The sequence below is a fragment of the Oryzias latipes genome, chromosome 20, assembly GCF_053564925.1.
Source record: "Oryzias latipes strain Hd-rR chromosome 20, Olatipes_Hd-rR_3.1".
NCBI lineage: Eukaryota > Metazoa > Chordata > Actinopteri > Beloniformes > Adrianichthyidae > Oryzias > Oryzias latipes.
Window position 1 is genome coordinate 25,542,965 of NC_136256.1, and position 21,448 is coordinate 25,564,412.

At 41.3% G+C, this 21,448-nt stretch overlaps 2 protein-coding genes across 11 annotated transcripts in view; one reads left to right on the forward strand and one right to left on the reverse strand.

Moving 5' to 3' along the window:
• The window catches only part of asap1b (ArfGAP with SH3 domain, ankyrin repeat and PH domain 1b), a 74,454-nt gene extending 67,751 nt beyond the window's left edge, over positions 1-6,703 (reverse strand). For 3 of the 6 annotated variants that reach the window (XM_023950203.2, XM_023950200.2, XM_078938417.1), the window contains exon 1: positions 5,897-6,703. In XM_023950203.2, coding sequence (XP_023805971.1) covers positions 5,897-6,022 — 126 coding nt within the window. In that variant the 5' untranslated portion in view covers positions 6,023-6,703. The remainder of the gene's footprint in view (positions 1-5,896) is intronic. The other 3 variants (XM_023950202.2, XM_023950199.2, XM_023950201.2) reach the window with 1 other exon arrangement.
• Positions 6,704-10,838: 4,135 nt separating this feature from the next.
• On the forward strand, positions 10,839-20,904 carry nfx1 (nuclear transcription factor, X-box binding 1). Of its 5 annotated transcripts, none has more exons than XM_023950313.2 (24): positions 10,839-10,912; positions 11,063-11,114; positions 12,134-12,982; positions 13,137-13,298; positions 13,429-13,506; positions 13,634-13,736; positions 14,313-14,384; positions 14,474-14,613; positions 14,695-14,794; positions 14,869-15,086; positions 15,436-15,533; positions 15,612-15,642; positions 15,736-15,818; positions 16,563-16,671; positions 16,763-16,882; positions 17,945-18,024; positions 18,101-18,334; positions 18,482-18,555; positions 18,635-18,736; positions 18,867-19,004; positions 19,086-19,152; positions 20,369-20,514; positions 20,597-20,701; positions 20,772-20,904. In XM_023950313.2, exons 2-24 carry the CDS (start codon positions 11,096-11,098, stop codon positions 20,845-20,847), a joined length of 3,204 nt encoding a protein of 1,067 aa, XP_023806081.1. In that variant the 5' UTR covers positions 10,839-10,912; positions 11,063-11,095; the 3' UTR covers positions 20,848-20,904. The 5 variants fall into 5 exon arrangements, with proteins under 5 accessions (XP_023806081.1, XP_023806079.1, XP_023806082.1 ...); XM_023950311.2 differs by having other exon boundaries at positions 10,845-10,912; positions 11,048-11,114; XM_023950314.2 differs by having other exon boundaries at positions 10,845-10,912; positions 11,048-11,114; positions 15,739-15,818.
• The last annotated feature ends 544 nt before the right edge of the window (positions 20,905-21,448 follow it).

Consider the following 21,448-nt stretch of genomic DNA (forward strand, 5'->3'; position numbering starts at 1 on the left):
GTAACTTCAGAAGCTCCAGACACGTGTGCAAAAGCGCCATTCTCATTGGTCGAATAGATTTCGACGCGACGCGTCGAAAAAAAAAACGAACCCGAGGCGTTTTTTTTTTTTGACGCTTTGGCGCGTGGCGTTTTTTCGCGTCGGTGTGCACACTCACATTGGTGCCCTTTGTTTAGTCACGAGGCGTTAAACGTCGGCGAAAATCGCCGGCGAAATTCGTCCCGGTGTGAACAGGCCTTTACAGTCCTCAGTCATTTACTGAGTTGTGAGGGAGAGATGAAAAACTCCCTCTATAATTGAACGTGACACAGATGTGTTTCTCATTGGAAGATGTTACAGAATGGGACCTTAAATAACCAGAACTCAAAGCCAAGAAGGAAATTAAAAAAAAGAAAATACACATCCTGTCCTTTTGAATTATTTACCCGTTTAAGCCTCCTTCCTTATGGGGGAAAATTAGAAGCAGTTTGACAGATCCAAATGGCGGTCCAGGTCAAATGAGAAGATCCAAAACCATCTATATTTGGTGGAAAATTATCTCGTTTTCTATTTTCCATGAAGCGTTGATGGCTTCTGCAACAGACGGTCAATGCAACATGTCTGGTTATCACATGTGCAGTCTGTGCCGTCCCCAGACGGTCAATGAAAGCCGCCAACTCTCTCTGAAGCTGACCAAACCCAAGAGAAGAAAGCAGGAATTATCTGTGATCTGTGCTGCCATTGTTGCAGCAAACTCCCTTCTGGTGGACTGGACGTCACATGTGGCGGGGCTGAAGCCTCACATGACAGCGTGTCAACCAGGATGTGCCCCCAGGGGCTGCTGGGATCTTCAGACCGTTAGCATAAATGTTTGGTTTTTGGTTTCTCTTCTGATCTGAAGGACCTAAACAGCAGATTTTGTCTGAAGGCACCCCGTGGACATTTTATTGTAAACAAGCACAGCTCTGTTGTTCATTCACAGCTGTTTTTTTGCCAAATCAACGTGTGGACCCAAAAAGTGTTGCAACATGGAAAGCATTTCCTGTTTTATTTCGACAAACTGTGGTCTTTTAGTGCAGAAAACACAATCAATACAGCCCTATTATCGCCTATTATCCAACCCCGGTTAAGGTCCATTTAAAATACTTTTAAAACGATCCATAAAAGGCGAGGAATTTCTGAAGGCTTTCTACTTCTGTGATTCAGTCATTGGAAGATTTAAAAGAAAAACACAGATTATTAATCGGGGGGGGACAATCAGAGGGTAGATTATTGTAGTAACAGAGCAGCAAAAGCAAGCAGTGAAGAATACATTTAAAGAAGGCTTGACTAGAGAGTTTATCGAGTAAGATTAGGGAACGTTTATTTCCTAAAATGAACAGCCAGTTGACTTGAACAGACTGGATACAAGAAGGATGGGGAGAAGGTCTGTGATGCAGCTGGTTGGGTTGTGTTGGATCTTTATGAAGCCATTTTTAGACGACACGTTTGTAAAATTATCAGTTAGTTGTTAGAAGGGATCCATTTAACCCTTGTGCTATCTTAGATGACCCCACCCTCACATTGACGTGTTCTTCCTACCATGACAAAGGTGGATAAAGGTGGAAAGATTTCATGTAATCCATGGACACCAGTGAAGATCACAAATCATTGAAGAAAAAAGGTTCAGAGCACTGTCTAGTGGGTCTAGATGACCCAACTCCCAACGTTAAAGTGCCTAGGATAGCACAAGGGTTACAAAGTTTAAATATGAGTATAAAACAACCTGAATGTTTAAGAAGCCATCTAGTGGCTACACTGTGAAGTAAATCGGCTCCAGTTACCTCCAGATTAAGGAGGTGAAGGTTTTGCCCCTCAGCTGGTCCAACAGTCTACCTTCTCTAACTCTTATTGTCCGAACATCGACAAGAACTTTCTTTTAAACGTCACAAATAAATGACTTTAGGTGGAAACTTTAGAATTTACACTTTTGAATATCAGAAGCGGCATTTCCACTGGAGGGTTTAGCTCAGGTAAGTTGAAGGTATTGCGAGTTTCATAGTCAAAAAACTGTCAATCATCAAAGAAAAAAACATGTGTCTTTCTGCAAAAAAAAACAACTGTGTACGACTTTCACTGTTTTTGAGCTTTCAGAACAATGATTGGTGGGAAAAATGAGCACGTAATCCATTGTTGGGACGAACAACTAGCGCTGCAACCCAACCCAAGGCATTTGACACCAACAGTTTGTTTACAGGACCGGCTAGGAACAATCGGTGCTCTTACAAAAGGTTTCTTAGTGTCACGATGCGGGAGGGCTCGAAAGCCGGTAGGACCCAGATGCAGAGGCGGAGGCACGTGGTTCAAGGGCAAGGGGTTTAATTATAACAAAAAGCGCTGCAGAGCAGGATTACAAAACAAAAACGAAAACTTACTTGGCGTGGCATGAAACATGGAAACATGAGCGTGGCAAAAACATGGAGACATAAACACCATGACAAAAGGTAATGGACCAGCACAGGAGGAAGGCAGAGACAAGACTTAAATACAGACAGGGTAGACAAGACACAAGTGAACACGATCAGGGCAGATGGGGACCAAAGGAAGTAAAACTCAAGAAACAAGACAGGACAGGAAACCTTTCAAAATAAAACAGGAAACAGAAACAAACAAGACAGAACAAGGACGAAAAACAAGACAACAAACTCAAACCATGACACTTAGAGTCACATGTAAACCGTAACTGTTGGATAAACCAGCGTTTAGTGCAGAACAGATCAGTGACGTTTGTCTTTCTGTAGCTTTACAGAGAGGCCTTCTTTTGGGAGAATTTGGATTTTCTAACTTCTACTTTTCATGCCACATCACCACCATTATTATGGTGCAGCTAAATGCAACACTGGAGCAGAAGAGATAATATGCTAATTGTTAAAAAAGGATGACGCAATCCTAAGCATGTCTGTTTGAATACACAGAAAACGAGATGTGACATAAAGGAAAAGATTTTTTTTTAAATGTCTCCGCCTGGTAGGACCCGCTCTGCTGTGAGCGACGGGGAAAAGTCAACATTTTGCTGGTACGGCCCATGTGATGTGGTGCGAGAGGCGCGCTCAAAGGAATGTCAGAGCGGCGAGGGTTTCCTTTAACTGCTCGTATGGCTTTCTGTGGTTTTTGGAAACCAAAGCCAGCGATGCAAAGTGCCATCTGTGGGGGTAAAGGGACAGGCAATCCATGTCCCTCAGGGAATTACATGTAGGCGCTGCTAATATTATCAGATAGAACACGGGAGAACGTTTATGTTGTGTCCTGGAATTTAGTTATTGGCTGAATAAAAACCGTCTTATCTGTGACGTTTTAATGAAAGGCTTGAAACTATTGAAGTAACTGAATTTGATGAATTCGATTCTGATGATGAACAAGAAAAAAACGTCACATTTAATTGACAATGTAAACAAAACAAGCAAATGATTTTTTTTTTTTTTACAAATGCATGCATTTTTCTGGTTTTTGTTTCCTATCATTTAAAGACGAGTAATAATGTTTTAACCAAGTTAAATACTAAACATTAACATCAAAAAAATGATTTTCCTTCAACTTTATGGCAGGACAGTGATTACAAATGCAGAAGTTAAGGACCCATTAGGATGAAAGTTGTGTTTTTGATGTTTTAACATGTTCTTGTGGCATTTTTCTCATGATTTAGAACATATATGTGTAAAATTAAGCTTGAAACCGCATTTCTGGGTCTTTTTTTATACAAATAATTAAGAATCAGGAGCAGAAAATAAAATTATTTTGAAAAAGATCATATTTGTGACGTAGAAAATACGCAGGGCGGGGCCACGAGTTCCCTGCTCCGCTCCATTCTGATGCTTTTGCAGAGAAATAGATCCATAAACGTCTTGGTTTTCCTTGTCTGAGTTGGAATCTGGATCTAATTTGTACATCTGGATCCCTCTGATATCGCTCGCCATTTTTGTGGCAGCGCTAATGTTTAAGGTAAGGGGTGGGGAGGGGCTGTAAGAATGTAAACAAGGGGATGATGGGAAATTGGACAGGCTTACTCTGTACCAACAGTTCCCCCAACGATTTAGAGGTGAATCTCTAATGAACTACTGCCGCTCTGCAGAAACTATGTCCTATCAAAAAAAAAAAACAGGGTTTTTTTTATGTTTTGGCTAACAACAGCACAACCATAATTAAGAGACCACAGGAAGCCCTTTGAAAATAGATCATAAGATGATCGGAGCTGCTAACAATTGGGTATTTTTAGCGATAACTTTCAGTTCATGACAAAAAAGAAGCATTTAATAAAAACAATCAGAGCTGCCTGCAAACACCGTTTTTGTGCCAAGTGCTTTCTGGGAAACGCAGTGCAAACAACAACACAACAAAAGCTGCTAGAGGGGACAACAGAATGGAAACACAAGACAAAAAACAGGCAGGAAGCTGGTTGTTGTTTCGGCCTGCCACCCACAACGCAAAAAGCACATTTCCATCCTCTACGTATGAAGCAGACGTTGAAGTTTCTTGTTTCGCACACTCCATAAGTAAACATTTTGACCCTCCTGAGGCTAAAGCTGGCAGGTTATGAATTCTTTTGTGGCGTTAACGGGCACAGATCAATAATTAACTTGCTGCCGTGAATGAAAACCACATAATGCTGCAGTGGCCTGCCTCTTTTGCCAAACCCCTTCTCCTGACGTAGTCGAAGCCCACGGGAAGTGCCGAGTCTCCTGCAGGCTCACATCTTCCCCTCAAGTTACAGAATTAAACATTCATGCTGTACCTTTGCATTATTTATTCTGTCAACACACAAGTAAATGAACAAAAACGACTTTACGCTGGAGTCCTGAGCTCTCAGCAGAACCCACTTCAAAGTGGCACCAAAGACCTTCGTCATCTGCTGCAGTTTTCTGTGTGATGTAAGTGCGTCTCCACAAGCAGGAATCAACTGAGGCAGGTCATTCCCTACAATAAAAAATAAAATAAAATCCTGTCTTCATGTCTCCATTGTGTGAACTGCAGTCTGAATGTCGGATTTTTCTCACGCTTTGTTTTAGGCGGATCTTGTCTTTGTTTTTTGTAACACTGAGCATTATAGTCTTCCTCGTCATGTGATCCTTGCAAAAAAAATCCACAGCGGCGTCCCTCTCCAACAGATGTTTTTCGTTTGTGCTGCAGCAGCCTCTCGGCTCGAGGGCGCGGAGCCAGGGAGGTGATTCATGATGCGAGCCATCTCCTCGTTACAGTCAGCCGACACCGAGCGCGCTCCACGTTGAGGGGGGTAACCACGGCTCCGGCTCTGTTTTGGTCCATCGTTATGAAATCAAAAACGTGGATTCAGGAGGGATGATGGATGTGCGTCTGTTTTAATATTTGTTTGGATGCAGGTGGGAGCCTTTACCCCCTTATTATCCTGTTTACACAACATTTAGAGGAGTTATTTAAATGAATGGAAGGTTGAACGCCTTTGCTTCACACGACACAACATTCAAATCTGCAGATGAATGAGCTTCATAGCAGGAAAAGGTGAACCCTCCGGGGAGGTGGAAAACACTTTCCCACCTTCCTGACCTGATTGCAATCCCATCTGAGGGTTTTGTCTAACTTGGGAGTCTAAAGGAGGTCTTTCTGTGCCTAACACACATACCCAGGAGTTATGTAATAGTGCATGAGCAGGGCCTGAGTGCACATCCCTCTATGTTCCCTGCACTCTCCCAACAAAGCCATTTCTATTATGACTCCACATATTCAGGCAAGAAAGAGCTGCGAGATCTCTGCAACCTTCAAGCCTGCATGAGTGCAACACAAAAATAATATGCACAACCACGGCAACAGGTGTGGTTATTTCTTCACCTGCAGATGCAGGGAAATGTGTGTTGTTTTTGTTGTGTAATGCCCCCTTGTCGTTGTGGGGCTGAGCTGTTGGCCCTACCTCCTCCAGCACGTTGACGGTGTTCCTGCAGCTCTGCAGCCGGGTGGTGAAGCTGGACGTGGTCGGGGAGTTGTAATCCTCTGTCGTTTCCGAGAGAAACTCGGACACCGAGATTTGATCCGGCATCCTTTTCACGGGGGGAGGGGGGGATAAATGCCCACGGAGGGTAGGTGTGTTGAATGATCAGAAAGACAAAAACATGTAAGGCTTGAAAAAAAAATGTCAAAAAGTAAAAGGGTTTTTTTTCTTCTTCTTCCAAAACGGTGAGACTAACGGGATGATTCAGACGTGTCTTCTTCTTCTTCTTCTCCGGTGACTTCTTCTCAAATGACTTCACTGTTCTCCGGGGGCCACGGGAGGAGGGATTTCGCTGGTTTTCCACGGGCTCCTCGGTTTTCCTGGCGAGGATTTCTAAAAGCGACGCATTTAAAAAAAAAAAAGTTAAAAAAAAAATAGTGTCACCTCGCGTCTCGCTACAACTTGGAGGAAAAAGCACGGCGACGAATAGCGGGTGCCCTCATTATGCTCTACAGATGTGCCATACGCCTCTTGTCGTCACAACAGCGGACCGTTAGCAGCCGGAGTTCGGGTTCTATCATAGTCCAGAGTGAGTCGGGTTCGCCGGGAACAGCAGCAGGGGTGGTTCGGTCGTGTCTCTGTCGGTTCTAGTTTGTGTGTGGGGGGGGGGCTGTTTTTCTTGTTTGTTATGGAGGCTAAATGCTGCCGCAGATACATTCACTGCCACTCTCTCCTGCTCGGCCGCGCTCAAAGCCGAGCAGACGCAAAGTCAAGCTAACAGGAAGAAGCGCGACTTCCGGTGGGACTTTCAACATAAAAGCATCTCCTCCCGCGTTCCCCCCCCCCCCCTCATTCTTTCCAGTCTCTGACACTTTTATCATCAAATAAACTGTTTGTCACCAAATCGATGACCAAAACATTTTCTACAATATTTGTACTGTTATTTTGCAAAAAATAAGGAGCCCCTGTAAATAGAGTAAATAAACACACCCATTTATGGATTCTAGGATATAAAACAAATAATCATCTCAGAAATAAAAAAGCTAAATTAAAAAAAAACAATAACTCAAACTCTTAAAACAATGGCACAGATTTTACAATTAAATACATAATTAAGAATCATAGTTTAACACAAAATCTTGCTGTACTGCATGCAATACGCACTTGATTGAGTTAAATGTGTTCCTATTTGTTTTAAAGGTTGCATTGACTTGATTTTTTTTTTTGCCTTTTTATAGGTTTAGTATGGGAAAAGGTAAAGGAATTACAATGGATTTATCATCATTATTAAAATCATTATTACATTTTCGTGTCTGTTAAGCACCTTATGATGCACATTAATGTATAAAGAGTGTTCTATAAATTAGGCTTTGATTTTATTTGCTTTCCAACACAGGGTGAGTTGCATAGGTTATTATTTCATTTTATTAGGTTTTCATCCGCATTGGAAATACATTTTTTAAACTTTCTATGAGAATACAGCTTTAGCCAGATTTGATAGCGTGTTCCTAGCAGTAAAATCACAAAAATATAGTATGCCTTCGCCAATCACACTTGAAATAATAAACAAATTGTTCTTTAAATCAACATTTCTTTTAAATGTCATCTTTTATTTTGAATTTTTTATTTTCCGCTTCTTTGAGTTTATTGTAGCTTTACGTCCTGACGCAATTTGCTCCCACCCACCTCGCCGAGCACAAGGAGCAAGTGTGCGCATGCGTGGTTTAGAGGTTGCAGAGTGGTCAGCTAGATTCAGGCCTGAAACAGAACGACGTCAAACGGTTATAAAAGGGTTTATTTCTGTGCTTTGGTTTGAGACCAACAATATTCAGACGCACTATTTGTGCATTTTCTTAGTAATTGTGCCAAAATAAAATCGTATCAAAATGATCTTTTTATGTCCGTCTAATCATTTTGCACAACGCTATAGGCCTACAGCTTTGATAGAATTCATTTGATCCAGAAAACATTTAATAAACGATCAGGTAGGATTCAAGTCTCGTAGACTTTTTGTAAAATTAACCATTTAAATTTCACTTTAACCTAGTTCTCTTTCCTGCTTGTTTATATTTCAAATATTCAGCTTCATGATCTTTGATTAGATGTTCTCAAAATGTCAAAAGAAAAAAAGTTGAACAGCCTTTTGTACCATGTAAACAACGTCTTGATCAGGTTTGGATATAACTGCCAAAATACATAATTAATAGGATTTAGACTCATAGGCATATTAATGATTTAATAAAATAGAAAATTGTATTAATACCAAGTTTTTTTCACTGTAGAAAAACAATTTTCAGATGTACACAAATCCAAGCATAGGAACTTTTACCAATGAAATTTTTACACAAAAAAACAGCAGAGAAGTTTTCTGCTTAAAATGTTGAATAAATGTAAGAAAACGCAATTAATAGGTATCTATCTATCTATCTATCTATCTATCTATCTATCTATCTATCTATCTATCTATCTATCTATCTATCTATCTATCTATCCATCTATCTATCTATCTATCTATCTATCTATCTATCTATCTATCTATCTATCTATCTATCTATCTATCTATCTATCTATCTATCTATCTATCTATCTATCTATCTATCTATCTATCTATCTATCTATCTATCTATCTATCTATCTATCTATCTATCTATCTATCTATCTATCTAGAAAAACATGAAAACTACTCCTCGACTCTAATAAAGACCTGAGAATAATTGCTATTTATTACCCCAGCATGTCTTTCTTTGGATGATCCTTATTTTTCTGTTTCTTGGTTATTATATCCTTTTTTTCACCCCAAACTGTCTGTTTTAGATTTGTAAAAATATTGCTGTGTTGTATGACCAGCAAACCTTTTTAATGTTACATTTAGTGTGTTCAGCAAAAAATAAAATAAAATAATGTTATCAGGTCTCATTTGGCCTCCACTGTTGTCAAATTGGTCTTTACCAAGGTCATTCTTAGAACACAACAATATCTAGTGGTGTTCCCCAAGGTTCTGTTCTGAGACCCATTTTATTCATTCTCTTTAATGATCCCCCGTGGGAGATCTGCAAATGTTCCCACATTTCTTGTCATCAATATTCTGATGACTTTCAGCTTTATTGCTCATTTGATGAAAATAATTACAAAAATATTTATCATGACTGCTTGGCCAGCATTAAAGTGTGGTTAAGTGACAACCATTTACTTCTAAAACCTTGGAAGTCTTGTTTTGACAATAGACTCTCATTCAAAGCTCCTAGTTAAAAACTGTTTTAATCACCTGAGAAACATGGCTGAAAACAATGTTATCCTTGTCTGATCTTGAGTTGATCATCCATGCTTTTATCTGTTCTCGTTTAATGTATTTCTCCTTTTACTTGTTTTAACAGAAAAGCCCTTAAACATCTCCAATTGGTCCAAAAATTCTGCTTCAATTCTTTTAACTGAAACCAATAGGCGCACTCATGCCACCCCTCTGCTTTTATCGCTTCATTGGCTTCCCACTGAATTTAAAATAGAGTTTAGGATTTTAAATGTAGTTTTTAGAGCCTTACACGGAGATACTCCGAACTATATTTCTAACCTCTTGACTCCCTACACTTCTGCACGTTCATTGGCTTATATGCCTGGGTGTGTTTTATTGGGTTTTACCTGTTTAAGACCTTCTGTGCCATTCTGTGTTCATTTTCTTATTTTATATTGTTTTAACATTGTAAAGTGAAAAAAGTGCTCTATAAACAAAGATTTACTTACTTTAAAGATTTACTTTTTTTACTCAACTTTAAAACTTTTATTAAAGTCACTGTTCACTTTTCTTTACGAACTGCCACCTCCTTAGATACATGGAGAAGGATGCTGCACAAACAGACACATACAGAGGATGTTGCAGTCTCCCCCAATCCCTCTACATCATCAGGAAAGTCATCTTCTCTCTTTGCTCTCCAAAAACTGTAACCATGGAGCGCCACCTTGTGGAGATTGGTTTTCAACTTTTTGGCAAAAACAGGAAAAGCTGAATACTTAACAGTTCACAAAGTATGTAATAAATCCCACATTTATATGTTAATTGGGAATTTTTTTGTTTTATTTGGAAGGTTTTATCTCTGGAACTTCTAAAGTGTGATATAATGTCGAAAATATTCCTCTTGAAGGCCCCTCTTTTTGTCCTGAAAAGATGCTCATTACCAGATTTAGAGGTCAAGACATAATTCAAACTGATATTCAGTTCTCAAATCACAATTCAGTTTGTAATTTGATCATGCAGTTTGAAAAGGCATTTTACAGTTGACATTTCAATACGAAAATCAGGCTTGCAATTTGGAAAAATGCATTTTCGCATTGCGTGATCAAATTGCGAACTGAATTGTGATTTGAGAACTGAATATCAGTTGGAATATTGTGTGAAAAAATACTTTCCCTACGCTGGCTGAAATGTGACAGGCTTTCTTTAAAAGTGATTGTTGCTCCAGTCCCATTGGGATTCAGTGTAAGTAAAAGTTGACTGTTCATTTTTAAGGTAGTTATGCTAATAACTTGAGTAAAAAATGTCAAATTCGAGCAAAGATTTTTGCATTATAAAAAAACATTTTTATAAGGTTTAGAACTGTAGATGTTAATTGGCCTAAGGTTATAAATTGTCAACATTTATTTTTGGCATTGAACTAAGCTCAAATAACGTGGTAGAAGATAAAACAAAATCTCAAATGATATTTTTTATTTGCTTTTACTTTGAAAGGAGTTAACAACATGTAATACGGTGTTAAATACCTGCTGGTGACATCGTCATTCACTCCTCCTTCGCTTCTATTTATTTTTACCCTTTTATTTTTACATGTTAAAAAATATGTATATGAACCTTTTTTCATACAAATATGTTTTAAAAAAAATGTTATTTCATATTTTGTTCTTAAAACCTCGAATGGGAGTTTTATTTTAAAAATACAAACCGGAAGTTCCGGTCTGGGTAAAAAACCGTACGGCGTTAGCTAGCGTTTAGCTACAAATCGGTGGCAGGTGAGCTCACTTCATGAGTAAATTATTACTCATAGTAAAGAGGTTTTCTAACTACCTTATTAGTCATAGCACAGATTAAAACTGTGATAAATATATTAACTCTTTCGCTAAACTTGTCATCTCTTTTTAAAACAGCCTGCTGTCGCCAAGCGAAAGAAAGAAGAAGAAGTAGCAAGAGCCTGAATGGCTGAGGGCTCCTCAGGTGAGCGACCAGCCATAAAATCATTTCCAGATATCTTACAGCTGTCTTAAACCGTTCATAGAATTAAGTTAACTTTAAATAAGGGTCTATATGTAATTTTGTTTTAGCTTTTGAGCTAGTTGTGCTAACCGGCTAATATTAGCTAACAACAAAGTTTACTAGTTCGTGGACTAGATCATTTGTTGGTGATTTTTCTGGTTTTATAATTTATACGTCTGTCAACCAGAGACAAAGTTACGTAACATCATCATGTGAACTTAGAACATTATTCTGTTGACCTGTGACAGGAGCTAAAGAACATGTCACTCCTTTAGCTTTATATTTAGGGACTTTAAACTTTTGTTAACCAGGTTTTTCACACGTTAGTGTCTGATTCTGGTTTATTTGTTTTGATATTCAATGTTCCAAATCTTTATTTAAAACAACAACGTTTCCATTCTGGGTTGAGGATTCATCCGAATCCGTTAGTTTTCCTGATTAACTTTTACAAAAGTAAAAGTACTCTACAGTGATGGCATACTTTATACTATTACTTGGATATATTTATGTTTAGGGGAAAATTAGTGTATTTAAAAAAATAAAAAAGAATTCTTTTTTTTTTTTTGCATGAAATGTAGTATTTATTGTAAACATCATTAAAAGTCATATTGTTACAAAGAAGTCCTTCTATCCAGTATCTTAGCAAATGGACAGATTTTACGGTTACAGCCGAGCTTATGCAGTGTATTCATAAAAAACTCAACACGCATGTCAGTATAAAACCTCTTTTTTTGTTTTGTTTTTTTTGTTGCTTTTATTGAAATTTGTTTTTCTTTATGCTCCAAACTGGATGAAAGATTGTGAGAGATACAGTATATATAGTTATAGAAAAATTGAGGGACAGAAAACAAAAAAAGGACGACATTCATAAATTTCATAAATCCACAACAGTATTTTAATTTTTTTAAATACATTTTAGGCTTTGATATATATAGTCAGTTATCGCTGTGGGCTCAAATGGTCATATTTTCGATTTGCAGACCCACAAAATTTCAACCAAGATGGGTCGTCCCTTCAGAAAACGCACCAGCAAAGATCCAGAAGAGGCCGCCCTCGAAACAATGGTAGAAATCTGAGCTGTAATTATGAAGAAACATCCCAACACTTTGGACACTTTTTTGAAGGGTTTGAACATAACTCTAATTATGTTGAAGCCCACAATCCTCCATTTCGAGGGGAGGATACAGCTCAAAGGAGAGGCAGAGGTCGAGGAAGGAGAGAAGGAGACAGAGGTTTGAATGGAAATCCGGATGCCTCTGGTTCATGGTGGCAAAGATCTGGTCATGAGTTTGGACAGCATGGTTCAGGCAGCAGGTATGCAGGTAGCCATCAGTCTGGTGCACATCCTATGGATGGATCTGATGGATCCAACAGGCGGGGTGTTAACAGAAATTTGGAGAAAGGCTATGAACAGTGGGATTCTCATTTTAAAAAGAACAGAAATGTTGAGCAGAGGAGAGCAGAGCAGAGGGAGAGAGGCGATCATTTTAAAGCAGCTGATCAAAGGCACGGCACCAAAGGAGAAACCACTGAAAGGACTCAGGAGAGCAAGTCGGGCCCTAAACGTCACTATCATGAGACCCAGAAAAAAGAGGTTGAAGTTAAACGGCGCCAAGGACCAATCAAACCCCCCAAACCCCCAAGTCAAGAAATAGATGGCCGTGAGAGGGGGGCCAATGCTCGGCTCGACTCCGATCAGAGCCGACCTGCTCAGGATTCAAGGGGTCCACCTCCTCCGGCCAAAGGGGGTAAAAGATTTAACCAACGAAGCCACAAGCCAGGCCGGCAGAGCTGGGAGCAGGTGCCAAAGAGCAAAGAGACTCAGACTGGTGAGATTGCAGCTTTTGTGGTTGTTTGGTCTTAAATTCGATCAAAGTTGTGCCCGGGTGGATCCACTCTTGAGAACGTTTTTCATTGGTTTAAAAAATCTGCTGGTCTGAGCCGCTGGAGTCTCCTGACCCCGATGCTCTGGTTCCTCCACAGGCTGCCTGATTGAACAGCTGACAGAGGAGAACTACGAGTGCATGGTGTGCTGTGACGTCATCAGGGTCATGGCCCCGGTGTGGAGCTGCCAGAGCTGCTTCCACGTCTTCCACCTGAACTGTATCAAGAAATGGGCTCGATCCCCGGCCTCACAGGCGGACGGTATGACCGTTACCCATGTGTGCTCTTAGTCTGCGGGGTCAACTGTCAACATTTATTTCTTTTCACTTTTTTAAGTGCAAAACATTTTGTTTCATGGTTAAAAATGCTTGTTGGAATTGATGGCTTTCAGATTCGACTGAAGGCTGGCGCTGTCCAGCCTGCCAGAACGTAGCACTGAAAAGCCCTGCGTCCTACACCTGCTTCTGTGGTGAGTGTTAGTTTCATTTATGCAAATGAAAACTCTTCTGGCAGCCCATTATTCAAAAACGCTCGTTTGAGCATCTGAGCCTCAGAGCGAAAAGCAATTGAAAGTGATTTTGTTGTTGTTTTGGCAGGTAAAGTGACAAACCCAGAGTGGCGTCGCAGTGAGATTCCCCACAGCTGTGGGGACATGTGTGGGAAGAGGAGGGGCGGCGACTGTAACCATCCATGTAACATGTGAGCTGAGAAAAAACAAGACAAAAAACCTTCACAAGGAAATGACTGAGGCAGTGATTCTTTATTCTGTAGTTACTACGTCCCACTCCGACCATCTTTTGAGCTACCGTCGAAGCGATCTCATTGGTCTTTTAATGAGGATTATGCCGTTTTTAGCCAACATAAAAAAATAACCTGGGTTGTTAACTAGGAGATTGACTGTTGGCATGGAACAACCCTGCACCCTTATTCCCGTCACCCATTCTTGTGAGCTTTTAGCACTGAGCTTGTGACCCGCCCGGCACATTTAAATGAGCTCTTTTTCAAACAATTTGAATAAATAAATACTAAGAAATGCAATTTTAAGCCTAATTTTATCCATTTATCCATCATCAGAAAATGCCAGAAAAAGGCCATTTTCATCGGACTGGCTCTGTACTGGCAAAGATATAATTTTTAGTTCGTTTATTGTTTTATTAAAGGAAACCTGTTCTGTCAGTGACTTCTAAAAGATATATGTGCAATTTGTGAGAACGTTTGTCTAAATAATGAACCTACACACTTAGTGTTTTTTGTAACATTTGTGTTTCTGTCCAGTTTGTGTCACCCTGGACCCTGTCCTCAGTGTCCCGCCTTTGTGACCAAATCCTGCATCTGTGGGAAAACGAGGTACTTTTCAGTGACGTCTTCATCGTTTTTCTGCATCCGTTCTTTTGTTGGGGGTTTTGATCTCCTTTTTGTCGTTGATCCTCCTGAAGTCAGCCGATGCGCTGCGGTCAGGCGGCTGTTCTCCGCTGTGACAGAGTCTGTGCTGCTCTGCTCAACTGTGCCGTGCACACGTGCATGCAGCTGTGCCACGCTGGGCCTTGTGAACCCTGCCAACGGCAGATCAAGCAGGGTGAGTCTGAACTTTACACACATTGCTGAAGATGAGGTCTGAAATGTTCAAATCAACCTTTTTTTTCCTGTTTGGGTTCAGTCTGCCACTGCGGTGTCGCCACACGGGAAGTCCCGTGCGGCACAGATAAAGACGGATCTGTTGGTTCGGGACATTACTCCTGTCGGAACACATGTGGGAAGTGAGTAGTTCCGCAAACGATCTGGAAAATTCCGACCCCCTCACGGGGCTCAACCCACGCTGGTCTCCGTTTAGGAAGCTGTCTTGTGACGCACACGAGTGCCAGGAGGTCTGCCATCCCGGGGCGTGCCAGCCGTGCCCACGCTCGCCCAAGCTGGTGAAGACGTGTCCGTGCGGACAGACCGCCCTGACCAAACTGCTGGAGCTGGGCTACGCCGAGCGAAAAATCTGCTCCGATCCCATCCCGTCCTGTGGAAAGACCTGCTACAAACCTCTGGCCTGTGGCTCCAGCGGTACAAAAGGGGACAAAGCTTTACTTCATCATGTTTTGTCAAACTCATCCAGGCTCAAACCTTTGTACCTGTTGAGGCACCATTCTCATAAAGTGGCCTGAATGTCCAGCAATGAAAGCAGAGTTTAGGCTTTTGGATGTCCAGAAAGGATGTAAATTCTGTCAGAACCTAAGCTTTTTAAGAAGAAAAGTCAGCGTTCAATAATCAACAAGTTCTCTGTGTTTTCTTTCAGACAGAAACTTAAATTAGTCAGTAAAAGTTGTGATCTCAAATTCACTTCAAGGATTTTCTGCTGTTTGTTCACTAAATAACATTTTTCTTTTGTATTTGTTGTCGTTTTCCATTTCAGACACAATTCATTTGTGTCAGAATTTGTGTCACGAGGGCAGCTGTGGGCCCTGCTCCCTGACCTCCACGGTCAGGTGCCGCTGTGGCTTCAAAACAAAGGTAAACAAAGAAACTATTGTGGCAATTTCTTCCTTTTTGACACAAATATCAGTATCATAAATGTGTTTTTTTTTTCAGGACGTTCCATGCTCTCTAATCCAAAAGGAAGGTGAGATTTTAGACCATTAGGATCCAATGAGTCGTCTCACATCAACGGATTCCTGACTTTTTGGAGTTCTCTTTTTTTTTAATTTTCCCTCAGAAGAGCTCATCTTCACGTGTGACAGACGCTGCAACAAGAAACGTTTGTGTGGCCGACACAAGTGTGGCGAGCTTTGTTGTGTGGTGAGAATTCCTCTCAGTTGGGAGAAAATGTTTGTCGTACAGATCCACTCCGAGCCACTTTTAAAACAGCTAAAGTCCAAAAAAGCTGTGTAGTTTCTCCAGAATGGCAGTACTTTGTTAGAAATTGACTGCTGAGTTGTGGGCAGGACCAATGGCGCACACGGCAACCCCACCGCCCTTCCTCTCCCCGTTCTCTGTTTACATGCTCCCCTGCTAGCCTACAGCCCCTTAATCCCAACACTGGAGCCATCCAGGCGTACAGTTTTGAGCCGGATGCTAGCTCAGACGAGGAAAACAAAGACGAACATGGATTTATGTGTCTGCAAGTGAAAACATAAGAATAGAGCAGAGACATTGTAAGAAAATACTGAGAAGTGCAATTTTAATCTTAATATTCTTTATATTTATCCTCCATCATCAGAAAAATGCCACAAGGACATGTTAAAAACACAATTTTTATCATTCATTCTTTAAATGAAAAATCTCCATACATGAAAGTGTACAAGTTACTTGTTCCTTTTTATATATACATGTTGATATATTTATATAAAATGTTCTCAGTCTCCAGCATTTTTTCATTTTATATTTGCCAAATCCTCTGTGCTTAAATGTCTATGGTAAACATTTTTCCCTCATTTTGTCTGAGTGACGTTTATTCAAGTATGTCATCCTTTAAACACGTTCTTTTGGACTGAAATAAGGCTGGTCACACATTCGCTAACGTCCCTGTGTGCTTTCCTGCAGAACGTGGAGCACAAATGTCTCCTGATCTGTGGCTACAAGCTCAACTGTGGCCTCCACCGCTGCCAGGAGCCCTGTCACCGTGGAAACTGTGAACCCTGCTGGCAGTCCAGTCAGTTCTCCCGAAGACCCAATCAGTTCCAGGTCTAAATGTGCCCCTTTATTTAGATTATGCGGTAACAGCTCTTTGTTTTGGTGTGCAGGTTTTGACGAACTGTCGTGTCACTGCGGGCTGACTGTCCTGTACCCCCCCATCCCCTGCGGCACGAAGCCGCCGGAGTGCAAAAACCCGTGTACCAGAAGACACGAGTGCAATCATCCAGGTAAAAGGATGCAGCTAAAGTAATCAGTTTCTTTCTAAAGCTTTTATTTTAGTGGTATTTGCAGAAACAGCCATTCAAACAGAACCATTGTTTGTAAAAAGTAATGTGAGAAAATGCAGTCACATGCTTTAAAGGAGTGTCAGTTCTTGATTTTAATAAATATACTGTATTAAGGGAAAAATACAATTCAGGCATTTACAGAATAATGTTGGATTTTAGGTGCATAAACTAAACAAACCCAATGTGCTACTGTCACAGGAAGTAAATCAATTTTCAAAGTAAAGTGTCTGGAAATGAGAAGCTTTTACAAAGACTTTTTTTTATCCACGAAAAAACAATTTGACTCAAGTTCATTTTACTGAATTCTGAATAAATAATTTGCTTTACATCTAGCTGACAATTTAAATAAGTAAATATAATTTTCAAAAAGTAGGAAAATATCCTGTCGTCATGTGACCGTCTGCCACCGGAACACGTTTGTCAAATGTTGATCTGGCTGCTCAATATTTTGGAGTTTTTTTTAAATATATTTTTTATGTTGGAAACAATGTTGCCAGTTCAGATAAACGACTGAGTGTTTTCTAGTTGATCTATTTCTATCGAGATGTTGCTGCGTCTTCATTTCCTGTCGTCTCTTCGTTCATCAACTGGAACTTTAGTCACTTGTTAAACTTGTCAGTTTCTTGTTAAATGATCCAAAACAACAGCGGTGTTTATGGTTTGTTTACTGCTGAAGTTTACAGAAAAACTGAAAATGATTGAAAGTGATGAATATCATCTCTTTCTTTCCAGATCTTTGTGTTTTTATCTGTTATGTTGATTCTGATCTTCTAAGTATTTCCATTTTCATACATCCAGTAAAGAGACATACATGTAGCAGCCATTCAAACATAAAATATTAAATAGTGAAAATCATGGTTTGATATGTGAGCCGTTGATGTTCATTCATGAATTTTACCAGAATCCACAGCCCTAATCAATCTATAGATTTAATGATCATTTTCTGATTTCAGGATTTTTTAACCCTGCAAAGTTATTTATTCTTGTTTTCCTCTGATTAAGTGTTCCACAACTGCCACAGTGAGGACAAATGCCCCCCCTGCACATACCTAACTCAGAAATGGTGCATGGGAAAGCACGAGGTAACGTGTCGAGCGCGCGCGACGAGTCCCCGCCTTTGTCTGTTAGAACTTGAAACCGTTTCCTTCGACCCAACAGCAACGCAGCAACATCCCGTGTCACCTGCAAGACATCTCCTGCGGCCTGATGTGCAACAAGCCTCTGCCGTGTGAAATGCACCGCTGCAAGCGGCTCTGCCACCGCGGCGAGTGCCTGCCGGACGGCGGCTGCTGCCAGCAGCCCTGCGCGCTCCCGCGTCCCGACTGCGGCCACCCGTGCTCCGCTCCCTGCCATGAAGGCAGCAGCTGCCCACGCACCACCTGCACCGCCAAGGTACGACGCGCCGCCGCCCGAGTACAGCTGAACTGAATTCTCTGAAGTTCAAACTCTGTTACTTGTGTCAAAATGCCGTTTCTGTGTTTGAGGTTTGACTTGGAAGGAACTTCTAGGAACAAAAACCTAGATTTTTTTCATGCACAGGTGGCGCTACAGTGCGACTGCGGTCGAAGAAAGGATACGGTGGCGTGTGCCGACGCGGCCACTTCCTATCAGAGGTCGGTCGCAGCAGTCAGATTTTATTTTTAATTTTCTACCAACATGTTCCAGTGCAGAGCTCCTGTTTCCACGCCGCAGGTATGCAGCCATCGCCATGGCGAGTAAACTGTCCGACATGCAGCTCGGCGACTCCATGGACATGGGCCCCCTCCTCACTAAGAAGGAGGCGAAGCAGACCAGGTGAAGCTGGAGGAAGAGCGACGCTTAAGCTTTTATTCCACTTTTTAAACACCTTTGAAATACTTGTTGCCTCTGAAGGCTTCTGTCTGGGTTTCATCCAGACTCAAATCTTTTCACGAATCCTTCCCAGGCTCGATTGTGACGAAGAGTGCGCCACTTTGGAGAGGAACAGGCGTTTGGCTGAAGCCCTACAGATAGACGCGACCTCTGACCCCTTTAACACCCGCTCCACCTCCGTGTACAGCAGCAGCCTCAAGGAAGACGCCAGGTCTAAAATGCTCATCCGTTTTATAAATGAGTTTGTTTTGAGGTTTTGCTCTTCACTGAAATCTTCTCCGTCTGTCTCCAGGAAAGACCTGAAGTTCGTCACAGAAGTCGAGGAGGAGATGAGGAGTCTCGTCGAGCTTGCTAATAAGGTGAGTTTATTCTTTTATAGTATCTAAATAAGCCTTTTTTACTTTCATTTTCTCCCTAAATATTATTTAAAAAGCTTTGCTTTTGGGTTCTGTTCATGACACATTTACTCAGATTTCCCTTACAGTCGTATGTTTTAACGCAGGGGAGGGAAGGGTGGGTTGGGTTTTTACTGTAATATTGTGTGTTTTTTGTTTTAAATGTTGAAGCGCTTTGAGCTGCACATTGTTTTTATAAATTAAGTTTGATTTGATTTATATTTGTCAAATAAAACTGAATCTTAACATTTGGGCTCTTCTTAAATTGCTCCAGACTGAGGTCTTGATGTGGGAGGGCAGCACGTAAACGTCAGTGGGTCCCTGCAGGCCGCTACAAGAACACAACTCACAATTTATCCACTTTATTTCTAATCTGATTCTGTAGGATAATTACTGGATTCTGTCCCCCACATCCGACTCGTTTTTGACGCCTGTCACGTCAAAAATCTATCCGCTACTTTTTTAAAGCAGCTGCTGAATTAACCCCCCCCCCCCAAGTTAGCAAAGTTAACAAAAACACGTAGTTGAAAAGTTTCGAGTCACAGAGGAAACGGAAGACGAGCCTTCGACTTTTTTATTCCAAATATGGATTTATTATCCCCACAGACCATAATAATATTCAGCAGCCGGCTGTCTAATGTTATTAGGATGTTGCTAATAAAGTTGTTCAAACAGTGGGTTCATGTTTATGATTATATTTGGAAAAGATGAAGCTAAATGGCGAATTTTTTATTTTTTTTATTTATAATTTTTTTTTGTATTTATCCATCGCACCTTAAAAGTCAGAAGAGGCCGACGCCCACTCCGTGAAAATGTCGTCTGACATCTGTGGCCTGAAGACAGACGTCTACAGTTGTGTTTTCTGGACAGTTTCTGTGGTCTCTAAAGGAAATAAAACTAATTTATTTGAGTTTTAGTTTGCCTCTTTAGCATCAATTGGATCCAGTTCAACCCCCCCCCCCCCTCATCCTCCGTGTCACGTTGGCTGATTTGCAACTTTATTTAAACTATTATAATTGACAAAGAACTCTATCTGTTTTTTGTAAATATTAACATTTTAAGAACAAATAAGTTAAATCTACATTTAATGCTTTAAAAAAGGTAAAAGACAGAGACTGGTGGATGATTCAAAACAACAAAAACTTTGATCCTGATTATGAAACATGACGGATATCTGTAGGGAAAGCAGCCCAAGAGGAGCCACTGCTTCCCCGCCATGAACCGGGAACACCGGAAAATCATCCACGAGCTGGCCGAGGTTTATGGTGTGGAGAGCGCGAGCTACGACAGCGAGCCCAAACGCAACGTGATCATCACGGCCCACAAGTACGGCACCCCGCAGTCAGGAAAGAACCTCCTCTGGCATGACAGCGATGATTGAGGCTGAGAGGCTTTTCCTTGTCCGCAGAGGGAAGTCGGCCTGTCCAAACTCCAGTCTGACTGCAGTGATAGAGCGGGAGACGGCAGCCAGGGCCCCCCCTCCCATCGCTCATATCAAACAGCAGAGCAGCAGGTCAGTGTTTGTCGGGGAAGACGCTCCGACGTCATTCCCGTGGTAAATATCTTCTCATTGGTTCCTGCAGAGCGGCGGGCGGAAGCGCCTGGTCCAAGATGCTCAAAGAGGAGCCGGCGATCGACTACTTCGACGTCCAGGACTGAAGGTTCCTGAAAACGTTCAAATAAAGAACTGCATTCTGGTCTCAGATGTCTGAGGAATCGGCTGCTGCTTCATTTTTTTCTTTCTAACGGATCAAAACGTTGATGTTTCAGTTAGTTTTTCCTTCACACTTCAGTAATAAAGGTGGATTTGCGTTTGAGAGCTTGATGTCGGTACAATCCTGGCTTCCAAACGGTCGTAAATTTGAAGCGGTGGGGGCTCAGTCGGGGGTCCAGGTTGTTAAACAGTCTGCTGTTTCTTTCAGGCTCTGGAAATCTTTTTGTTGGTGCAGAGCCAAAGCTCCTGTAGTAAACCTTTGCTGCAGGAGGAGGTGGGCGGGAGTGGGCTGCAGTGCAGAAAGAAAGCATTGTTGAAGACGCCGCGTTGACCCAGATGTGGCGCCGCTTTCTGCAAAACTCCTCTGCAAAAGAGGAAAGTATTTTCAGATCAGGCCGATCTGATGCAGACTCGCCTAGAGCTGCTTCTGCAGGCCGGCGGGTTGTTTTTTTTCTTCACGCTTGTTTCAAAGTCCTGGGAGGTTTGGAGTTTCGATCGCTGTGTCGTGTTATGCTGACACGCAAACGTAGGACCATCAGAAAGTTC

Excerpts from the sequence above, each read along its gene's own strand:
- nfx1 (XM_023950313.2), top strand. Across the intron at positions 18,335-18,481 it reads GCACCACCTGCACCGCCAAG|GTGGCGCTACAGTGCGACTG; the intron begins GTACGACGCGCC and ends TTTCATGCACAG. Across the intron at positions 18,737-18,866 it reads AAGGAGGCGAAGCAGACCAG|GCTCGATTGTGACGAAGAGT; the intron begins GTGAAGCTGGAG and ends AATCCTTCCCAG.